General features: G+C 35.5%; 2 protein-coding genes across 2 annotated transcripts in view; both read left to right on the forward strand.

Moving 5' to 3' along the window:
• Window positions 1–24,083, forward strand: part of LOC149209912 (uncharacterized) — a 33,822-nt gene extending 9,739 nt beyond the window's left edge. Inside the window, exons 2-3 of the mRNA XM_089396550.1 lie at window positions 2,267–2,321; window positions 22,036–24,083. Coding sequence (XP_089252676.1) covers window positions 2,267–2,321; window positions 22,036–22,111 — 131 coding nt within the window. The 3' untranslated portion in view covers window positions 22,112–24,083. The remainder of the gene's footprint in view (window positions 1–2,266; window positions 2,322–22,035) is intronic.
• Window positions 16,324–20,148, forward strand: LOC149209914 (uncharacterized). The gene is made up of 2 exons (XM_089396548.1): window positions 16,324–19,510; window positions 19,611–20,148. The coding sequence occupies exons 1-2, from the start codon at window positions 16,378–16,380 to the stop codon at window positions 20,069–20,071; spliced, it is 3,594 nt and encodes a 1,197-aa protein (XP_089252674.1). The 5' UTR covers window positions 16,324–16,377; the 3' UTR covers window positions 20,072–20,148.
• Window positions 24,084–24,561: the final 478 nt, after the last annotated feature.

The following is a 24,561-nucleotide window of genomic DNA, read 5'->3' on the forward strand; positions in this document are numbered from 1 at the left end:
AAAGTCTCAGAGATGAGGCGAACTGGTTTGGTTCCGATTATTATTATATTATAGTTCATATTTTGAAAATATGATTTCCCTCTACAATCTGGTCATGAATTACAACTACACTATTATTTTCATTATAATGAGGATAGAGTGTTTCAGGGAGTTTTTCTTTTTCAAAAAGAAAAAATCAACATATTTTCTATTATATTTAAGATTGTTTACATATCACAATATTTGCATACTATATTTCACATATGCACTAGAAATACCAAGAATATACAAGATAATCTATGTATCTCATGTATCACCTATCATAAAGATATTCCAAATATAAAAACATATCTAGTTACATCCACTACATATTAATGATGTTAGATTTGGAATAGAAATTGCCAAAATGTTTTTATGTTATATGAAAGTGCTCATGCACAGTGGATTTTCTACGTCCCAATATAGCAGTCGTTGATGTAGGCTCAGTAGATAATCTTGCCCAGATGATATTTATGGCCTACTTGTGATAAAGCATCAATAATCTCATTTTGCTCCCAATAAATATGTGTAAATGTCAACCCACCAAATAGTCTAACCATGTTACCCAATCCTTTGCATCCAATAGGAGAACATATGAGGATCAAAGGAAATCTTGCCCACAAACCAGTCAATAACCACTTTAGAGCCCCCAAATACATCCATCACCTCAATCGATAACCATTTGGTGCAGTATAATACACTCCATAAAGCAATAATCTTTATCCTAATGTATATGTCCACCCCTCTGTTTTAGAAAAAATGAAAGTATCAGCGAGACTTTAATTCGATGTAAACATCACTGACACATATATTCTAATTTGTAGCCCCATCAAAAAAACCCCACAAGGTATTTGTTCCATATGTACACCACATTGATGCATCTCACCGATCCTTTGTTAACTATAGTACTAGTCTCGTTGAAGTATGAACATATCTTGAGGTTGGTTCACTCAATATCCAATGGATAGTGATAAAATATGAATGCATTAATGCATCTCCAAATGTCCCACATAATATAGAAAGGAAGGGTACAAAACTCTTTGTAACCCATCCTCCAATATTGTATACATTCATCCACGAAAATTTTGTCCCAATCAGCAGTAATTTTTAATATTTTGTGTTATCTCTTTTACCGCGCCTCTGCATTAGAGCATTCTTTGAAACAAGGTCCATCATCGAAGGCTAATGAGAAACTGGGGTAGACTAATGAGTCGAAAATTTACCATTTAAGTTTCATGCCAGCGAGACTACTCCGACCGACCCACGCCAGCCAACTAACTGTGGGTTCACCCCTCTCCATCTTTGTCTACCCACCTTCTCTGTCTTCGTCTTGACTACCCTTCTAATAATAAATTTTAAATTTTAAATTTTGAAAATATAAAAGTAAATATATTTTTCAAAATAAACCAAAAAAACTAAAAATTAATTAAAATATGGTTTGGACAGATTTATATAGAAATATTATCTTGTTCGATTAACTATAGTGTAAAGTAGAAAGACATTGAAATGATCAATAGGAAACTTCAACCAAAATAAGAGTAAATTGAATTGAAACAACTTTCCAGTTTCATTAACCAAAACTAAAAACTCTATCATTCTTTAAACAACTGCCAAATTACAAAAGTATATCCCAAAATAGTCTCTATTCCCCCAAAGTACAGTGAATATGATCCTGATTACATAAACAAGATACCATACCAATGGGTTTTTCAGAAACCAGAATTTCAGTCTTAATTTATAGCCCCTTGTTCAGTGGATGTCAGATTCAGTGTGAACAATTTCTTATGTCATCGGAGCATGCGAGCTCTGTGAAATTTATTAGCATGTCAGCTATTCACATTTCTTTATTATGTCCCAACGGAGAGTACCAGTTGTAAATATGTTCCGTTCAAATTGATTTACTCGTCAAATCCCCTTCTCGGTTAATTTTATCGATATAAAAAATAATTTTATCGGTATATGCCTTTTTTTTTAAGCTTCTCATGTTTGACACAGCTTCCCCTTCTGAAAATGACAGCCATAAAACATACATGTATTTTCCCGTCTGAAAGTACATATAACGGGGGATTGCCAGGGGTAAATATGTTCGGCTTAGGTTGATTCAGTGGTCAGAACGTCTTCTCTGTTAACTTTTAGGTTGATTCAGTGGTCGGAACGTCTTCTCTGTTAACTTTTAGCAGCGTATATATTTTTTTCCGAGAGGCTCCCTCTAAGAAATGACAGCCATGAATCGTACTTGTTATTGTAGATATATGTCTCATACATTATCCTTTACGACTTGGCGTGGGCTGGCTTCCAAAATGGTAAATTTCATATTCTTCAAACACTATTATTTGTGAGACATTGTGCTTTAAAAATCAGGCATAGGTTTTTTTTAATATTTCTTTAATGATGAGTCATTTTTCTTTATAATAAAAGTGAATGTGAAAATTTGTTTATATGAAAAAATAAAATCGATACACATGGGTAATACAAATGTAGAATTTTCAGACAATTCCTCGCAGTAACACTTTATTTCTTCATTAAAAAAGTTCTTCTAGTCTCTAATGAATGATTATATTCTCATTTAATCAAATTAAATAATAATAAGTGAGTCATGCATATCCAAAAACTTATATCAGAAATTGTCATGTGTTTTTTATAAGTGAAGAGAGATTAGATTAGATTTTGTCTAATCAAATCATACAATAAATTCTCAGGTTTAATACTTTCTCTTTTTAAAACAAATTGGTTTTTGATATCCGTTCCCATGATCAATGCAGTTTTGACCAAACAATCATAGTACACAATGCATTTTTAGGGCTTTGGGTTGGGATACGGTGAATTTTGTATATATATATATATATGTCTCATGTTCAATGTTGTTTTGACCCAACAATAATAGTACACAATGCATTTTTAGGGCTTTGGGTTGGGATATGGTGAATTGTGTATATATATATATATATATATTTTTTTTTTTTCAAATTCAAGTCCAATAAAATGGATTTGTATACTAGCTAATATAGTTGTTTGAATTGAACCAATTAGATTTTAAACAAATAAATTTATATATAATAAAAAATAATAAAATTTAATTATTAATATTAAACTATAATAGGCAACTAAAAAATTGAATGCTAGAGAAATATAATAAGTATTTTCAATTATTACGAACAATATAGCCCTTGTTCAAATGTGATAGTTGGTTCATACATTTCAAAGTTCAATAATTAAACTAAGTTGCAGGAAACACTAACTATACGACCTTGTTCTATTATCAAGATAGAAACAAAATTTATTCACCTAAAATTATAAGTTTATGCTAAAGAATAGATACAAACGAGATAAGAACATCCAATTAAAGAGATCCCCACAAAACTGATTTTAATCTCTCCTAGGAAATGACAACTGTTTCGATTCAAGACAGTGTCCATGACTAACATTGATATATTTGATCATAAGTCTACTAAAGTTTCAACAAAAACACACATTCATCGGTGTTCTAGAACCCTCCAAACACTCCAAACACAGGCCTAGAGCACTTCCAAAAACAGTAAATTCCACTAATACTCTCCAAACCCATAAAAATATCTGAAAGAGCTTCCAATGGAAGAGACAAAAGAAGTAACAAAACAAAAATAAGCAGCGTTATGTATACTAGGGCCAGAAAATATTGTTGACATGGAAGGCACGCACTGAAATATGAGAATTAAAATACTATGGAAAATCAACGAGTTTCCTGAACTCTATCTTCTGCAATATCTCTGCTTCCTCGCTCCAAACAACAAATATTTTTGCCAAAGGTAGAAAAAATAAGGCACAACCATTGTGATTCACTGCCATGTCCATGCAAAACCTCAACCTCCTCAATTCTTGCTCATCTTCCACCATTTTAAATGGAGACCATTTCTCTCCTATTTCATCTATACTAAGTTCCCATAAAGAAAGGAAACCCGTACAAACTAACACTATATGCCCATAACAATTGTGGCACCAAGTGTTGGTGGTAAGATGCCAACTAGTATGTTATCTGGCCCGCTGATTACGTTCCACTGTTTCTGTTCCCCATCGAATGAAACTATGCTTAAATAATCCCCGCCATGTAATTCATTCAACCAATAATATCTCCCATTCGAATGTATGCCTTCTCCTTGAGGTCGTACTAGATTGTCCACACTTGTTTATGATTGACTCCACTTGTTAGTTTTGGAATCATACATCTCTACCACTATAAATTTTCTTGAAGTAGAGTGCCTTTCTGACCTGACATCTGCTGTAGAATTCCTTCCAATGATGAGGTTACAGCATGTTGTGCGTGTATTAAAAACTAGACTAATGAAATCCCACGCTGAATCTTCAAAACGCTCTGGAAGTTCTATCTAGGTTTGGGTGATAGGATTTCATATATAAATTTCTTCTTTTCCACTCCAACAACAAAGTAGGTTCTTGCAACAGGCCACCACAACAACAGGGCTTGGAAGAAAATCCAAAGAGAGACTCTGAAATTTGTAGCCCCTTTCTATACTAATCCATAGGTTTTTGACGTACAATGGTTGAGATGAATCAAGGGATGTTAACTATTTCCTTCCCTGAACATTTAGAAATGCCTGACTAGAGGAAACTGCTATGGTGGCCACTAAATCTCTGAACTCCACAGATTGAAACATTTCCTTACAAGTTTTGAAAACTGCACGAAACCTCACAATGCTTTCCACACGTAGTCTTGCTAGAATCTCCATTAACAGGTCATGCATTAATCTCTTCCATATCTCCTCTTTCATTTCCATCTTGCTTTTCCCTTCCATATGTTAAAATAAGATAATTACTCCTGCATGACGAGTTAGCTAAGAATAGAGATTCAGTTAACTGAGTGATTACATGATTGAGTGTTTGAGTGTTGAGTCAAGTGAGTTAAGTGATAGACTACTTTGAGTGTGAGATTGCATGTAGTTGCATGTCAAGATATTTTAGGCAGTTAGCTAGTTGGAAAAGGTTTAAATACCCTTCACCAAGTTCATTGTAATCATTATGTTTTGTGTGATCAATAGAAGAGCAGCAACTCATGTTTTATGTGTGAATTGTGTTTTGTCTTCCCTTCCTTTCTAACAACATATTCATGAAAGCGTGTTGGCTCTAATTTTATTATTATAAGTGAAATTTCCATTCATACATACACCATTGATGACCACTATCCCTAATAGTGGAACATTACAGTGAAGAAAACCTGCTCCTCCAAATAAGTATACTCTCTCTATGCTACGAAGAAGCTAAGGCTCTTCACAATACTCCCAAGCTCTTCTTAAGCCTAAGCCTAGCCAAAAGCTTGGCTCCCAAAAGCCTGTTACATGAGTTATGAGTTTCTATTTATAACAAGAGGGGGTGACTCTTCAATTCTCTTTTTTGACCTTTGGACTACCCTCATGACTCTTCAACTTCTTTACAAAATGACTCATTACATTACATCATGACTCTTCATATTCCAATATTGACACTTGGAATTTCACTTACGACATAATTACAAATAATATTACAATTTACACTAATACCCATATAAGACAAAATATGGTAGAGACAAGTTGACAACCTAACAAGACAAAATGGTATGATGCTTGAGTGTGGGAACACTATAGTTCGACAACTTCCACTTGATGCTTCTTGGTCATGTATCGATTCCAAGCTTGGTACTGTGCGATGACATCCCCAAACTGCATGTTGGTGTCAGGTTGGAAGCAAACTCTAGCATCCATAACATCTAGACACAATGATTTGGAACTAGTCTTAAGTTCTTTCTTGAATAGGAGAAACATGGTTCTGATCTAGATGAGACCATTGATCTAGTTCTGCATGTTTGTCTATTCAACTCTAAATCCTCCTTGGTGGAAAGCAGTCTCTACTGCTCCAAGTACTCGTCAATCTCCTTCTTGGGTTGGTGTTTGCGTTTAGCTTCGGTGAATGAGCTAGCTAATGGGATATTTTGGGTTCTCACCATGAAATCCAAACTATTGTACAACCATACATATGGGGCTTGAATGTTTACAATGGGTGAGGTGAGTTTCTTGATGTTTTGAATCAACGTTCAAACTCTTGCTTTCTCCAGCTCTGCCTACGGCTTCATCTTCTTTATCAAAGTAAGCGATGCCCCTTTGTATCACATTGTCCATTATTGCAAGACAATGATAACAATTTTCACATTCCTAAGAGTCTTGAAAAATTCCTCACTATACTGATGCAAGCTATGTAAGTGTACAACTGCCTTATGTATGGTCATGAGCTCCTGAATGGTCTCTCCAAGCATTGATACTTCACCAAGTATTGCTGTTGTCATTCCCCCCCAAGTAGACCTTTGCAGAGACTGCATTTTGTGCTGTTGTGTAGAGCTGTTCTATCTCTTTCCAGGAAGCCTAAAGATTTTGTACCAATTGCTTACTCTCGCCCGTAAAAAACTGAGTGTTTGATCTCGGCACACCTGCGAAGGCCAATTTGGCTTCAACAGACATTTGAATTCTCGCTGGTGTGTGCTACTATCACCCTTCTCTAATAAATGTAGGTGTGCATGATCATCCGAAAAATGCTTTCTCCACGCTTGTATAATCATCTTTTGAAGTTCATTATATAACAGACTGTACACATCCATTACCAGACCATCATCAAGAGGAACTACATTTCCTTCCTCACTCGGTGCTAACTCTACGACTGGAGGTTGTGGAGACTGAAAGGTCAACATATTCATCCCACTGTTCCAGTTCCAACTCCATGTCCACAACTTCAATCAATTCTTCAATCTGCTGAGCAAGCTCCCAATCCTGCATCTTTTCACTCTCTCCTTCTGCTGCTGGCTAGTTCTGTTCTTGCTCTTCAACTTGAATTGGCACTACTTCTTCTATCATTGCACCTTTCCTTTCTTATTCTTCCTGCTTCTATTTCTCCTATTTTTCTCTCCTTCTCTATTCCTGTTCTTTCCCCAGTTCTTGTTCTGTTTTCTACACCCTTAGTTCTATTTCCCGCAAACTCTATTTTCTCTCTTCCTCCACTCTAGTCTCTCTATCCTCTTCTTCCTCTTTGCTTCCACTGTCAAAGATTCTTGCATAAGGATTGAATCCACTTTCACTCTGCAACTTTGTTCTCCCTCTGGACTATCATCAACCTTTCTCTTTCCCTTATCCTACAAGGGATTGCTGCTTTTTGCTAGTGCTGCTTCCGGAGTTGTTCTCTAGATCTGCCCCAAGGCTCTTTGCTGAAAGATCTTCATTAACTTGCTGCCATGTTAGTGTTGACTCTTTTTCTATAAACAGTTGAGTGTTTGCATATACTGACGAGTCTACTGGTGTTTGCTCAACTACTTCCCTAGTACTGCTTTTAGTGGTCCCTATTGAAGAAACTCTCTTTGGTGTCATGGTAACAATGATTGATGGGAGAAAGTGCTTCACAAGTGTGGTACCCATGGGACAAAAATAACACTCAGGGAAACAAACATTAGCTTCAACAAATCTACCTTCAAAGCATGATAAAGCAGCAAACCGGCCATCTGATGGGAAATATTGCACAATTTTCAATGGCAAGAGGGATTGGTTGCCTGTTGGAACTACGCACTGCAGATTCCCAACAACCAAGAATGAATCTTGAGGCTTGGGACAACGAAATGCACATTCCCGGCCTGGGCAAAGACTTAGACAGACTGCACATTGTGCAGTTTTAGTGGCCAAGGTGAAATGCTGACCCCTGGAACTATGAAATGCGCACTTGGAGCCAACTTGTACTGCACATTGCATAGTTCTAGAGGCCAAGCTTGTGGTTTGAACCTTAGGATTGCACAACACCCAACTCGGTAAGGAAAAATCGGCCAAGGAAAGGGAAAATTTTCCCAAGGGAAGTGTGAAAAAAGAGCAAATCTAAGTGAGATTGACTGAATATCTGACTAAGTGTGAATGAATCATGATAAACCAAGTGCATAAACTAAATGAATAGGAAGAGAATGAAATTAGTGAGGAGAGTCACCGCAACGATGACCGTTAGTGCAAAAACAAAGAAACCAATGTGACACTTGTGAAGGGCAAATGATAATTTGAAACTACACTTCTACAAGATAAAATATGCTAAAACACCATCAAACATGAAGAGAAATAAGCGAAACAACACTCACACAAGAGAAACAAAAAAAAGCGATAGAAAAAGTGACAAAAGACGATAAAAGCAAAACTCACCTGGATAAGTAATGAAAAATCCACTGAAGGTTCCTTGATCTCATCGACTAAAAGAAATGCAAGATTCCCATAAAGAGAGGGAATAAATAGATAACCAAGCATTGAAAGTAGTACAACTTCCTCTTGTATTTCACCGAGCTTGTCTGAGAAGCCAAAGATGGTCTCATGCAGAAGCTAACCTATAACTAAAAAGAAAACAAACGAAAGGAAAGAATAAGAGTAAAAGAAAAAAAAGTAAAGAAAATCAAGGAAACAATAAAGAAATTCAAAAATACTCCTACTCCTAACCTAAACAAAGCATAGGCCAAATTTACATAAAGTGATACTTCCAATGGAGCCACTAGTGCATTGGCTGGCCTGTGTAGCTGAGGGAATGCGTGTCCAAAAAGATATACAAGCATACCAATAGAAAAAAAAGATAAGACAATACAAACCAAAATGTTCAAAGTTTGAAATAACCCGCTGAAAAATAAAAATGGAAAGCGCATGAAAGGAACTTTGTGGATATCCCATGGTGCTCAAAAACAATTTGAGTCGAAGACATGCAGGCACAAACTTTCGAACTTGAAAGATGAGCGAACATGAAGAAAGAAGAAAATTTCCATTTTGCAACAATGCTCATTACGTACAACTCCTCCAATGATTGAGCGATAGGATCGTGTGATACAGATGGAGGATGAAAAAATTGTAAAATAGATTGATTTTCAATGTGTACAATAGAGTGATGAGGAGCCTGGAAAGATTCAACACATTTATGATCGAAAGTGGAATTGACCTCAAGGCTACGAGAACCTAACATAACCATCAGCTTGGGCTTAATTTCCTTGACAACTTGGGGATGTTCCAATTCATCAGAAGATGGATCATCGAAGATCGATGGCTTAGAAAGATCGACAGTGGAAGAATAAGAATCATGACCAAATGAATCAATGCAAAGATCACGACATCCATGATCAGAAAGTTCAAGATTACAAATAGAGGTATCCTCATGATCTAACAAATCGTAAAGAGGGGATGATGGAGAACGAGAAATTTCACCCTCTATGTTCGCGGAAAGATAAGATAAGAGATTGAGAGGATCATGCATAAAATATTTTTCCTCTCCGCATTTAAATGAAAAACTAGCATTCCATGATTCCCGTGAATGATCAAAAGTAGTAACATCAAAAATTGAATTTTCACAAGATTGAACATGAATGGAAGAATCGTGAAAAATGTCAGGATAATGTAGAAGATGTGTAGATAGAAGGAGGTCATCCTTCACCGCATATTCTTGTTCAGAATCCCGCACATACTCATCAAAAAGGATATCACAGGTTGACTGTTCAACACCAACTCCATCGAGAACTTGATCCTCCTAAACATCACAAGATAAATTTGAAACAGGTGAACATAACACATCACAATCTGGAGGATCAGAGGGACCAAAGGATGGAGAACGAGGGGATAACACTTCATCACAACCATCAGAGTCATAGTCCAAACCTACGCTGAAATTCTGAGTATATGGGGTAGGATAAGATGGTGGTAGATCAACGGATTAATTCTCAAATTCTCCCACCTTGACCTGCGAAACTAGAGCTGTTTGATGAGAAGGGGATGAAGGGTCACTTGGAACAACAACCTTGTCCATCTCAGATTTAGAAGCTATAACACTGAGGTATGTTGGGATAGGTTCAAAAGATTCTAATTCGTGTGGATTTTCTGAAATGTGAACAAGATATAGAAATTTGTCTACCAAGAAAGACCAATCAATTTCATCTTCAGGAAATTCAAAGCAGTAATGGATGAAATGATCGTGAAAATCCTGAATGGATTCATTAGGTGCTTTTCACAATTTTAAAATTTTCTTATTAAGAGCTTTACAATCATATAAATTGAAAGAACGACATGACTCTATGAAAAGCTATTTGAAAGAGTGATTGGATTCATTAGGCAATGTGTTACACCATTCTCGCACGCACCCTTCGAATGTGAAAATGAAAAACCTACAACCAACATCCTCACAATAAATGTTATGCTTTATGCATAAATCAAGAAACTGTGTGGTATGTTTAAATAAGGTTGTTTCACCCTCGCCATTGAATTTTAGATTGGACAAGTCATCAATAATTCTCGCTGACACTTTCGTATTTGTGTGTCTAGAAAAACATGTCAGGGTTATGGTTTGGGGGGAAGTCATTAAATGTGTGAAAAAATTCAAAACAAACTTCAAGGGGTCAACTTGTCATCTGTCCCTCCTTCTAGTGCCAAAAATGTTGATGGTGTTGGACCCGCCAACCTAAGGGGATCTCCCTGATATGAAGTCCCAACTAGACCTCACACCATTTCAATTAGGAGTCCCAACAGTGGGTGGTAATGTTATTCCTTGAATGTGGAAACACGCAGAGGGAAGTATGATAACTTTGGGTGAGATAAAGTGTGTGACCTTGCGAAGAGTCAAGTGAGATGCATGAAGGTTCCAACACACGAAGGGAAAAGGAAGTGAGCCCCTTGGAAGCCTATAATAGTACACATCTTGAAAGGAACACACGAGCATAATGAAATCTGTGTTGCTGCCAACTTTGTACTGAGGAAAAAAACTAACTAGAACATTAAAAAGACAAGTAAAGAAAAGAATTATAAACTCGTGAGGAAAAAAACTAACTAGAACATTAAAACAAAAAAAAAACTCAGAAAGGAAAGTCATGTGGGTCAAACCCTTGTCACTGAGGACGGTTTTGACCTGCAAGCAGCGGGTCGATAGAGGTGCCCACCATGTCGATGTTGATCCCATCTAGTTTACCTGAGAACAAAATCAAAATGGAAGAAGTTAACGTAAAGGGAATACCCATTCCAAAGTAGATGGAGGGCACAAAATTTGTCAAAAAAATTACTTCATACCTGCTAATTTTCCAAGATGATTCCACAAAGATTGTTAAGGCAAAGGAACTTAGTTGGAAGGAAAAAAATACAGGATAGGAAAAAAAATGTCTAGAAGAGTTAACCATAGTAATTCATCATAGGTAAAATAAAACTAATAATTGAATAAGGCTGCGAAGAATCAATCTCACCTCCATGAAAAGACGATAGTAGGGTGGAGTAGTTGGGCTCCTCCAGAGTCATAAACGCGATCTGTATGTATCAAACCCTAATACACCAAGGGCAAAGCACTGCTCCGGTAAAGAATAAAATGAATAAAGACTCTTGACGAACCCTAGGGAAGTTACCCTAATGGAAAGCCAATTGAGATTAGTGGTAGATCTTACTTGACAGACATATGTAATGCCTAGATCATAGATCAATAAATAAATATATTAAAAATGTCGCTTTCAAATCCTCAAGGAATTGTACCAAGGTTCCAGAGGTTTCATATCATAAATCTTGTGGTAAACATATCCATACAAATCTTAATAATTCAAGTTTCTACTTTGTATTATCAACAGCCTCGAGAATTAAAAGTTCGTTGCACAAATAATATCCCATATACATAACCACCATGCAACATATACCATGGGTAACCCCCAATGAGAATGAATTAGGGTCGACTTGTAGTAGGCCCAAGGGAGGGTACCTTTATTAACAACAATACATATGGACAGGTGGGTTTCGAGTCAAGGCTAATACAAGAGTGTTTAGATTGAATGTATTATCTAGGAGACATGCCATTGCAAATCCTTTTTAATTGAAAGAAAATAATAAAGTGAGCATGTAATAATTTGAGAAATAAGAGGGAAGACAAAAATTCGAGCAATAATACTAGTAGTCATCATAGTAAGATAAACATTATAAGATATGTGTTTGTTGTAACTATAACCTATATTGGGGAAACCAAAAGGCTTTCCTTGATAAATAAGAACAATGTTCAATCATATAATATGGACAAATGTGAATGAATATTGAAAGTAAATTTGGTATGTGGATTTTGTAAACCTTCAAGCTATAAGATTCTTTTGTTTTTATAAAATAAAATAACTTGAGGTTAGGATTAGAGTCGTGACATAGTCCATATGAGGAATTTTCCTTATGATTATGGTAGGAACTCCCTAGCAAAAAGTGTCCCATGAGAATAGTGTAAGAGGAAAATGGTAGAGGAGGGGGACTCCTAGGGTTCCATTCATTTATCGAAAGATAAAGAGGTTAATAATGTAGATTTTAAATTGCAAGATAGATTTGGGGAGTTGGGGGAGGAAAGAGCGAGAGGGGCAATAGTTAGCTTCAATGGAAAAATTGTGTCACAATTTGCTTGAGGACTTGGTGTTGCGACCAACAACCAAGTTGAGTTCTTCGCTTTGTGGAAAGGTTTGGAAATGTCTCTCGCAAATAAAATAACTAGATTATTTTTTTTGGTGACTCAATGTTTGTCATTCAATAATTAATCAAGGCCAAGAAGGTGTCGTGCTTTGATCATCTTCCCATTCTTCAAAGGATTACTCTAATTGCTTCTCAATTTGAGCAGTTGGAGCATTTCCATGTGTAAAGGCATGTCTAAATTCAGCCACACTTGGTCAAGGTAGAATAGAGATGGATCAAGGTTTAGTTAATCATGCCTCTATCCCTTAATCATGTTTATAATTCCAAGACGTTCGAGCTCCATCCATAAAGATGACATCATTGGAAATTGTCTCATTTTGGGGCAAGGTCATTTGCCTCCCACTCATTCTAGTCCATGGCATGATTAAAGAGAACAAAGGGAAATGGGGTCCGACTGTCTTTCATTTTCTGTCCATGAATTTAAGATTTCCTCCCAGTGTCACATGCTTCGTAACAAATGGCTCATGCACATCAATTTCCTTTGCTCTGGGTGGTCTTTATATTTAATTCGTCTATTGTTGAAGTTGTTGGAGAACTCTGCGGGCATGGAGATTCACTCATTGTGCAGTGGGATGGAATTTATAGTGCCATCCTGCATATCCTAACTCACTTTCATTCAACTAGTTTAATGATAGCTTCCAAATCACAATTTATCCTCAATTTCCCAACTAACACATTACAAAACTTCATTCACTTACACCTCAATGCATATCTTAGCAACAATTTTATTGGGAGAATTTAGGTAGGCTTATATATATTTAAGAATATGCCAAGTTTGTCCCTAACGACCAAATAATATATTTCACTCTAGAATTCTATAGGTAGATATGGAATCTAGACCCATATTGAATGTTTGGAGATGTGTCCCACAATGGGTTGAAACATGGATTCCATTAATAAATTGTCATATTTGAAGCATCCCAAAACTATGTTACATCATTAAAAACTTTCAAGTTATCCATAGATATTTTAAAAAGGAAGGTGTTGAAACCCCTGAGAGCCAAGGAGGAAATATTCATGCTTTCTACGCTATTGATATTCCATCCATTTAGCAATCCTTTCTTTGTATATTGATTTACACGAAACCTTCCTATAAGGGATGTTTATGTGTATTTATTAACCATTTTAGAAAGAAGACTAGGACTAACTATGATCTAATCATACCCTCATCATTCTTTACAAATAGTTTCTTGGATCTAGTAGTAGAGATGGTATTCACCACGTGAGATGACTTATTTGGACTATTCTAAATACCAACTTTCATAAATTGTTGTTAAGAAATTGTATCATCTTTACTCTCCACTCCATCCACTCTTTTATCTCCTAGAATTTAAGCTTTAAAATTGTTGTATGAATAATACTATTAGTTAAGCCTTATAGAAGTATTAGATCATATTACTTTGCTTCATTTTCAATGTTATAAGCAAATTTAACATTAGTTTTATTGATAATTTTTAATTTGAAATTTCCCACCAATAACTATAATACATAATTACCCTAAAATATATCAAACATCTTCATCAACATGCTTATCACCAACATGCTTACTAAAAAAACTAAAACTTGAAATATTAAAATCACCATAATATTTATTTATTTATTTATTTATTTTTTTTTATGGTTGAATACTTCCTACAAAACTTGAAATATTAAAATCACCATAATATTTATTTATTTATTTATTATTTTTTTTAATGGCTGAATACTTCCTTCCTCTTTTATATATATGATAATGAATATTTTATTTTGAGATAATGAATATTTTTATTTTGAGTTATAAATTCTGTAAATTAAACCATTTTCTCACTATGAAAGACCACTGGTTGAATGCTTACTTTCTCGCAAGTCGGAGTGGTGTTGCCCGCGGACGCCGGAGGCCCGGAGAGATGGATCTGATCCGAAAGTGAATGCTAATGGAGTAACATGCATGCTACCATGGTACCATGCCGTTACCAATGATTAGTTTAGTGACTTGTTTTTAAGAATGGCCGCGAACAAAGAAGTTCCCTGGAGGCTGGTACTAAGAGGACCCCTTGAAGAGTCTTGAAATAAGTTTCATTATGTGAACAATATCGGCCAAAGGAGGTAACGAAGCGGCCACGTCACGATACAATTCTTAGATTATACTTATTCGTGATACCAGCTTGCGGCAAGTGGGCACGCAGAAAATATCGTAATAATCTTATTCGTGATACAGATGGTAACCCTAAAGGCAAGTGGCCAGCAGAAATGATTGTAACCGCGATAGAAACATTAAGGGATTAAGTTGAATTGTAAAAGTTATGGACGCGTGTTGCTGATAATGCCCGTGTGTGACCACATGACATGCAGAATAATAATTTTTTTAAATCTAAGATAATCGCTAACGGGTAATATCGCAATAATCTTATTCGTGATAGAGTTGGTAACACTAAAGGCAAGTGGCCAGCAGAAATGATTGTAACCGCGATAGAAACATTAAGGGATTAAGTTGAGTTGTAAAAGTTATGGATGCGTGTTGGCCAGCAGAAATGATTGTAACCGCGATAGAAACATTAAGGGATTAAGTTGAGTTGTAAAAGTTATGGATGCGTGTTGTTGATGATGCCCGCCTGTGACCACATGACACGCAGAAATTATCGCAATAATCTTATTCGTGATAGAGTTGTTACTAATCTTATTGGTAACACTAAAGGCAAGTGGCCAGCAGAAATGATTGTAACCGCGATAGAAACATTAAGGGATTAAGTTGAATTGTAAGAGTTGTTGATAATGCCCGCCTGTGACCACATGACACGCAGAAAATATCGCATTAATCTTATTCGTGATAGAGAGTTGGTAACGCTAAAGGCAAGTGGCCAGCAGAAATGATCGTAACCGCGATAGAAACATTAAGGGATTAAGTTGAATTGTAAAAGTTATGGACGCGCGTTGTTGATAATGCCCGCCTGTGACCACATGAGACGCAGAAAATATCGCATTGATTTATTCGTGATAGAGAGTTGGTAACGCTAAAGGCAAGTGGCCAGCAGAAATGATCGTAACCGCGATAGAAACATTAAGGGATTAAGTTGAATTGTAAAAGTTATGGACGCGCGTTGTTGATAATGCCCGCCTGTGACCACATGAGACGCAGAAAATATCGCATTGATCTTATTCGTGATAGAGAGTTGGTAACGCTAAAGGCAAGTGGCCAGCAGAAATGATCGTAACCGCGATAGAAACATTAAGGGATTAAGTTGAATTGTAAAAGTTATGGACGCGCGTTGTTGATAATGCCCGCCTTTGACCACATGACACGCAGAAAATATCGCATTGATCTTATTCGTGATAGAGAGTTGGTAACGCTAAAGGCAAGTGGCCAGCAGAAATGATTGTAACCGCGATAGAAACATTAAGGGATTAAGTTGAATTGTAAAAGTTATGGACGCGCGTTGTTGATAATGCCAGCCCGTGACGATGTGACTCTATTCGTTTGTAACAATGATAGAAAGTGAGAAATATCGTGTGTTGACAGCAATATAAGCGTAGGCACTCCAACCTAACCCTAATATACAATTCTTAGATTATACTTATTCGTGATACCAGTTCGCAACGCTTGCGGTCAGTGGGAACGCAGAAAATATTGTAATAATCTTACTCGTGATACAGATGGTAACACTTAAAGTGAAGTGGCCAGCAGAAATGATTGTAACCGCGATAGAAACACGTTATAATTAGCGACCACACTGACAACGACACAAATTTGAATGGCAGAATAGGTATTATCTCTTTTCTTGGCAGAGTTTTGAGCACGTATGCTCCTCCCTCTCCCTGGCAAGCTATAAGTAGCTGTGCTAGTAACCCAGTTCATCCACACACTGCATGCATTCATCCATTGATCCTTCCCCGCGTTTCAAACATCATGTCGTCTGTCCGTTTTCGCTTTTCTCTGTTTTTTATTCTCTTCCTTTCTTCATCCTCTACTCGCCCAATTCACGATGATCGGGTCTCGTTGTTGGAATTCAAGTCCCTTATTGCCAACGATCCTCAGCAATCCATGGTCGACTGGAATCCCAACAATCCGTTGTGGAATTGGACTGGAATTACTTGCACCCGGCGCCATCAAATGGACAGGGTCATTGCCCTCAACCTCACTGCCATGGATCTGCAAGGTTCCATTTCTCCTTCTCTCGGCAATTTATCGTTTCTCCATTCGATAGATCTTTCAAACAATGCGCTCCACGGTAATATCCCACCTCAACTGGGACGCCTCTTTCGTTTGAGAGAACTGTGGCTGTATTCCAATCAATTCGAAGGAAGCGTTCCCGGTAACCTTTCGAGTTGCCATAATCTGGTTGAGCTCAACCTCTCATTTAACAATCTGACAGGAAATATTCCTCTGGAGTTGGGTTCCCTTTCGCATTTGCAGCAGCTTATCTTAGAAGCAAATGAGTTCACAGGTACTATACCCTCCTCCTTTGGAAACCTCTCATCCTTGATTATTTTAAATATAGGTAAAAATGCTCTTACTGGTGCCATTCCGCCACAATTCGGTTTGTTTGAGAGGTTGCAAAAGCTTTATCTTTTTCAAAATGAATTGTTGGGAAACATTCCCACTTCTTTGTCTAATATTTCCACTTTGATGGATTTGAGAATTTTCACCAACAATTTAACTGGCAGCATTCCAGAAAATTTGGGCTTACTCAATTCTCTTCAATCCCTCGACCTTTCTAGAAATGACTTGTCCAGCAACATTCCTGCTTCTTTGTCAAATCTCTCCTCCTTGGTTGGGTTGGATATTTCTATGAACGAACTCACCGGCAGTATTCCACCCGAATTGGGTCTGCTGACTAATTTGGAAATCCTTCACCTTTTTAACAATAAACTGTCCGGTAAGATTCCCGCTTCCTTGTCAAATATTTCTTCTTTGTTTGAGTTGCTCATTTCTCACAATGAACTCATTGGCAATATTCCACATGAACTGGGTCTGCTCACTAGCCTACAAATGCTTTACCTTCAAGTAAATAAACTCTCAGGGACCATTCCCATTTCTGTGTCAAATCTCTCCTCTTTGACTGACTTCGAGGTTGCCATAAATAACTTAGTGGGGCACATCCCTTGGGAGTTGGGTAAGCTCAACAATTTGAATACACTCGGTTTACTTGGTAATCAGCTCAGTGGAAACTTACCAAATTCCATTGGAAATTGTTCGAAACTCGAAATATTGTCCGTAGGTTCAAACTACTATTTACAAGGGATTGTGCCAATAGAGCTAGGTAAGCTATCCCTTCTTAAACGACTAAACTTGGGTTTTAATCAATTTGAAAGTGGTGGTCTTACCAACATGCCTTTTATTACAGCTCTTTCCAATTGCTCTCATCTGGAAAAACTATACTTGGGAAAGAATAAATTCAGTGGAATTTTGCCATTTACCATAGGCAAACTTTCTCGCAATCTTTCTATCTTGGATTTACATGAGAACAGAATAGAAGGAAACATCCCTTTGCAGATTAGTAATCTTAGTGGTTTAACCTACTTGTATTTAAGAACAAATATTTTCAATGGTAGCATTCCATCTTTGAAAAGCCTTGTAAAACTAGAAAGATTGGATTGTGGATACAATCAATTAGAAGGAAACATTCCAAATGGATTTCAACCATTGCAACATCTTGGTCTCTTAGACCTTAGTGGAAACATGCTTTCTGGAAGAATTCCAGATTCCTTGCACTACCTTAAACAACTAAGAAGGCTTTTTCTTCATCACAACTTCTTATCTGATAAGATCCCCGCCTCTTTAGGAGAGTGCAAAAATTTGGAATTGCTTGACTTGTCTCACAATAGACTTAGTGGAACCATACCACATGAAATCTTCGGTCTTTCTAATCTACAATTCTATTTGAATTTGTCATGGAATTTATTAGAAGGCTCGTTGCCAGCTGAGATTAGTAAGGTTGCAATGGCTCAAGCTATAGACATTTCTACCAATCAATTGACTGGCCACATTCCAATTATGCTTGGAGATTGCATTGAACTACAATCATTGAATTTATCTCAAAATACTTTCCAAGGTTCTATTCCAGATTCTCTTGGAAAATTGCAAAATCTCATGCTCCTAGATCTCTCTTCAAATTCCTTATCAGGTACAATACCAGTTGCACTTGAGAAATTGAAAATGCTTCAATACTTAAATTTGTCTTTTAATGAGCTCACAGGTGAAGTATCAAAAGGAGGATTTTCTACAAATCAAACCATATGCCTAATAGGAAATCCTAGTTTGTGTGGACCAGAAGCATTTTCATTACATACATGTTCGACATCAAGTGGTCATTCTAAAGTTCTAAAAAAATTGTTGCTGCCGATTGTTGGTTTTGCTCTTATATTATTCTGTATAGCTTTATCATTCCTTTGGAGAGGGAATGTGCAAATACAAAACTTTAATTTTGCACAAGCTATTTTACAAAAGGTAGAGCATCGAAGGATCTCATATCAAGAGCTTTTTAAAGCAACAAATGGATTTATTGAGGCCAATTTGTTGGGGAAGGGTAGTTTTGGATCAGTATACAAGGGAATTTTGAGTGATGGCACACTTCTTGCTGTGAAAGTTCTCAATCTGCAAAATGGTCAAGTTGAGAAAAGTTTTGAAGTAGAATGTAAGGTGTTGCAAAATGTTCGTCATCGAAATCTTGTGAGAATCATAACCTCATGTTCCAATCTCCATTTCAAAGGTTTAGTGTTTGAGTTTATGTGTAATGGAAGCTTAGAGGAGCATTTATATCCTGATAGAGATGACAATGAAGGTGATAAAGTATGTGAAATGAGATTGGAAACACGATTAGACATTGCCATAGATGTGGCCCATGCCATGGAATATCTTCATCATGATTCTCCTGTGCAAGTAGTGCATTGTGATATAAAACCAAGCAATGTGCTTTTGGATGAAGACATGGTAGGCCATGTAACAGATTTTGGGATTGCAAGATTAATTGGTGCAACCTCTAGTGATTCACTTACTTCAACACTTGCTTTGAAAGGATCCATGGGATACATTGCTCCAGGTATGGATTTTCAAAACATTGGTTCTACTTTCTTAAATATTATTAATATTTTTGTATAAATTGGTAAAAAAATTTGATTCTGCAATTATCTTCAATGCAGAATATGGATTGGGTGAGACAATTTCCATCAAAGGAGATGTTTATAGCTACGGCATTATGTTATTGGAAATAATTACTAAAAAGAAACCAACTAGTGACATGTTTGTTGGAGAGTTAAGCTTGCACAAGTGGGTTAACTCAGCATTTCCAAATACACTAAAGGATGTCATTGACAATAGTCTTCTTAATGAGAGGGATGGAGATGCATTTGAAGAAAATGATGTATACAAATGTCTACATTCTTTGCTACATCTTGGTTTGTTTTGTTCAAAAGACTCACCTGCAGAACGACCAACCATGAGGGATGTGGTAATGGTGTTAAAAAGAATCAAAGAAGATTTGGTGGGAAATACAATTTTTTCCAATAGAGCAAGGGAGAGTATATCCAATTTGCTTAACAATACAAATGCAGGAAGAAATGTTGCAACTACATCAAATGATCAAGGTTCTTCTACATTTTAGTTTGTTTATGAAAATTGCAACTTCAAAAGCTTCCATTTTGGTGATGTTCTTCCCATGGGAAGATTTATATTACTTTTAGTTTCTCAAACAACTATTAGTTAGTTTAATATGATATTATATATGTGTGATCACATTTAAAATAAAATCTATGCATATGTATAAAATATTATATTAGTTGGATTGCAGTTATATATTTGTTTTATTGTGTGGTCAATGACGTCAATACTCATATGCATGTTGTAAGCTTCCATAGATGCCCATACCATCAATTGCAAAGACTTGTGTAAAGTAAACTGCAAAACAAGCTAGTAAATCAAATTCTAAACAACAACGTCAACGTGAAAGCAAACCAAATTGGAAGAAACAGAATTTTCAAATGAAAAAAGGTGAACACTGGTTATTGACTACATGTAAAAGATTCGATTTTGATCCCTGTTGATCTCGAAACATGAGTGAAGAAGGTAGAACACTTTGTTGTATAGTAATATTTTTATGCATCAAACAGCCACTGCAATTTCTATTGACCACGACCATATGTCTCTTCTTCATTTTAGTGGTTCTTCACATGGTTACAAAAATGTTATTTCTAAGGATCTCTTTCCAATGGAATTTACCATATTTTCTTGTCTACTGTGATTGTTTAAAGATGAGCATGTGAGGCTTGTATGGCTTCTCTATACTTCTTAGATCAAGGTCTCACTTGTTGTTCTCCTCCGTCAACTCCAATTCACTCACTGAAAGAACGTATTCTTATATTGTTTTCTTGAATGTTGTTGTACGTAGATAAAATTTATTTTTTCCTCCCTTTATCTTATGGGCTTTCGTAGAGAATTGAGCACTTTCAATTGTTAGCTTAGCTGCAATGCATTTATACTTAGGATGATCTGTATTTTGTTATAATTACAATTGCACATAACAACAAAATACAATTGCACATAAGATGTTATGGGCACTAGCCTTTGCTATGATTGTGAACATGTTTTCACTAGCCTGTTTCACTGACCACATCTGCAATTGTGGACCTACATAATTTTTTCTAGCCAAACCATTCTTCTTGGGTAAGCGATGAGCCATTGCTAGTTTCTTCTTATTTAAATATTTTGGGAATATCTTAAATCATTGGAGTGTTTTGCAGCGGTCTTATCAAGTGCAATGATTTCTCCAAATAGTTTTTTTCAATTTGTCTCCCGTATGTATTTCAATAATTTGTTTTAGTTAAGGCCACATGAAGTTTTTATCCTCATTAGAATTGTTTTTATAACAGTAGCGATTCGATATTAAAATTTGTCATATATATTCAATTAGTGAATGTCTTTCGAGGGTTTTCTCAGTACTCATAAGTCTATCTTTGTTGCCTTTGCCATTTTTGAATCAAACTTCTGTCAAAACTCTGATATTCACTCTTTTTTCCTTGTCAAGTTGCTCGACCTCAAGTTTCAGGTCTAAGTTCTGTTATGTTTGTTATAAAGATTCTTTTGATTAGGCCACTGAAGGATGTAATTGCATGGTTCCTTTCTGTTTGTTGCACTTAATCTTTTCATTACTTTTATTGCATATTGATTATTTTCTTGAGCCTTTATTAGTTCTTACTTACTTTTATTGCATATTGATTATTTTCTTGAGCCTTTATTAGTTCTTACTCCTAAGTAGATTGAGTATACAACTTTATTCTATTATGATTGATTTTTGGCTGTGATTATTTTATCCAACAAGAATTACTTGTTTCTGTTATCATGCTCATTTTGTCAAACATATCATACCTATGAGTAGATTGAGTATACAACTTTATTATATTATGATTAATTTTTGGCTGTGATTATTTTATCCAACAAGAATTACTTGTTTCTGTTATCATGTTCATTTTTTTAAATGGGTGGAAATTTACTTAACTAGTTTATCGTTAATTGTCAATACTTTTGATGCTAGCACTCTTATACCTTTTCTCCATGTTTTGTTCAAATCAGGTTAAGTATGCATGTATTGTCTTCTGGCCCAAAAATTGGTTTCATACTAACAAATTTCACACAAATCTTACAATAGATTGAAATAATGTTTTTTTTGCACAAGATTTTGATGTAGGATCAGTATAAAACCAAAGTAGATGAATTTTTCTTTGTATAAAATTTTCAGTGCATGATGGTAGAGGAAGAAAAAAAAAGGGATTCATTGATGTATGAGGGAGCATAAATATTCCAATATGGGTGTTACTGAAGGAATGGCAGAAAGATTCATATAGATTTATAGGATTGTATTTATCATTATAAGATATTTTTTATTTGTACAAGTTTTGACCTGAATATTAATTGAATTTCACAGCCGGTGGGAACATCTATCAACAATATTGTCTACCATTCAATGGGTGCTTCATTGAGCTAGAGCATCACATAATTTTTTACTAAAAGAAAATGAATAACCATTATTAAATGTAGAATGCAATTCACAAGAAAAAAACAGTTCCCAATTGAAATATTTAGCAAACCAGAGGAAACATAATCATTAAAATTTCTATGAACTCTACAAACCACTTGAATTGTAAATTCTTCTTAAGGTGCAGCAATTGGTATAGCACTAAGCAGTATTGATTTCGATGATTACAGAATAGATTTTACAAAAATAAAAAAAATAAAAATAAAAAAAAATAAATTAGTGCAAGAAAGGTTGGTCCCAGTTCTTCAAGAGCCCAAGAGCCCTATAAGAAGGATACAATTTTATCTCTTTAGGATGAATTTCTTCTGTGCGTTTGATAGTTCAAATTGCATGGTGTTTGGGAAGCACATCTGGGTTCCTGCAGCTTCCATCGTCAAAGTATTTGATGAAGCCGCTGAAGCATGGGCTTATAATCTAATCGTCCCTCCTGCTATATGTAAACCCATGAATTGTCTAAACATGGTGAACCCTACGGAGACCAAAGATCCCATCAATATAGTCCATGAATTCGTATGCTAGATGGTGGCATCTAGGATTGATCTGAACGAAGTGGGTGCTGATATTCTCCGCAGTTTTTCTTTTCCAAGCTCCAGGAAGAGAAAGGGTCATCTTCTTTTCACACCTTGTATCAAGAAATCACCCATTGAGGTGAAATCGAAAAGTCCTGATGTATACAATTGTGAAGGTGATAAAATTTCAGTGATTATGGCAAGGAATTCTAATTCTGCACAGCCTGGTTAATCTGTGATAGATGCACTTTGCATTATACCATCAATCTCTGCTTCGGGATTGGTCTTAGCTCCAGTTTCAATGGGGGCTGATGTTGGTGGAGTGAATCCTCCGAGCAGAATACTTTTGGATAAGGATATGAGATGGGATGGGCTGGATTCTCTTAGTATATGTATAACATGTTAAAAAGTGAGTGCCTGGTTTCTTTTAAGAGAATATGGATTCCTAAGAGAATATGGCTACTGTGGAGTAAACTTAGGTCTCACATTCAGTAAGACTACAAAAATAGTTACAATAGAAACTTGGTGTAGTGAAATCTTTAATAATTCATAATTTGTAAAAAATGAGAAATAGAAATATTATTATACAAATTTATCTCATACAAATGTTGTTATGATATATAACTATTCAAAGATCCTGACCCTTTGCTGATACACTGAGCGTATTCTCAAAATATCTGAGATACGCCTATAGCCAGAATATAGATGACTGCAAATATCTAATTATAAATGTTGGCCTATTATTCTCAAGATTTCGAGCCTTGCTGATACGCTGAGCATATTCACAGAACATCTAAGATATACATATAGCCAGAAGAATATAGATTGCGGCAAAGTCTCAGTTGTTCTCATTAAAAATAAAATTTCTCCTTTTTTCGCTTGATTGGTTAAATGTTTTCGACTTACCTTCACTATGAATGCATTTGTTCAGTATGTATCCACCGTCCTAACCATTTCCGTTTCTGTTCCAGTAGGGTATAGGATTAATTTGGTAAATTTTTTAATTTTAATTTTAATTTATTATCGATATTATTTTCAATCATGTATTATATAGTGGAAAATAAACTTGCAATTAATATAAAAACATAAACATATTTTGTATTTTAAATATGATATAACCTTTCAGAAATTTCAATATAGGAGTATACATAAAAGTCAAATAAGTATATTTTGAACAGGATGAACAATTTTTAATTTTACATTAGATGAATATGAGTATTTTTGAAAAGTAGTAATATAACTATATATTTTTAAATAGTTTTTACCATTTTCAAATATTTATTTATTTATTTTTTTTTTATAAGAAATATTATTAAAAATAACAATTTTCTATTTTTCATAAGTTCTTATTTTCATTTATAATAAAATAGACTTCACAATTTGTTAAAAATTTTTGGAATATATTGTAATGTATGTTTATATTTTTATGCTATATATATATATAAGTTATGAAATTTGATGGAAAATATAAGTGACTATAGTCTACAATATATTTCTTTATTTTTGCATTTATTTAACTATCTAACATATATAAAATTATAATTTTGCGTTTCT

This window comes from Pinus tabuliformis, chromosome 1_2 (genome assembly GCF_031772625.1).
Source record: "Pinus tabuliformis cultivar Carrire ecotype Pingquan chromosome 1_2, CPIR1, whole genome shotgun sequence".
In the NCBI taxonomy this organism is placed as follows: domain Eukaryota; kingdom Viridiplantae; phylum Streptophyta; class Pinopsida; order Pinales; family Pinaceae; genus Pinus; species Pinus tabuliformis.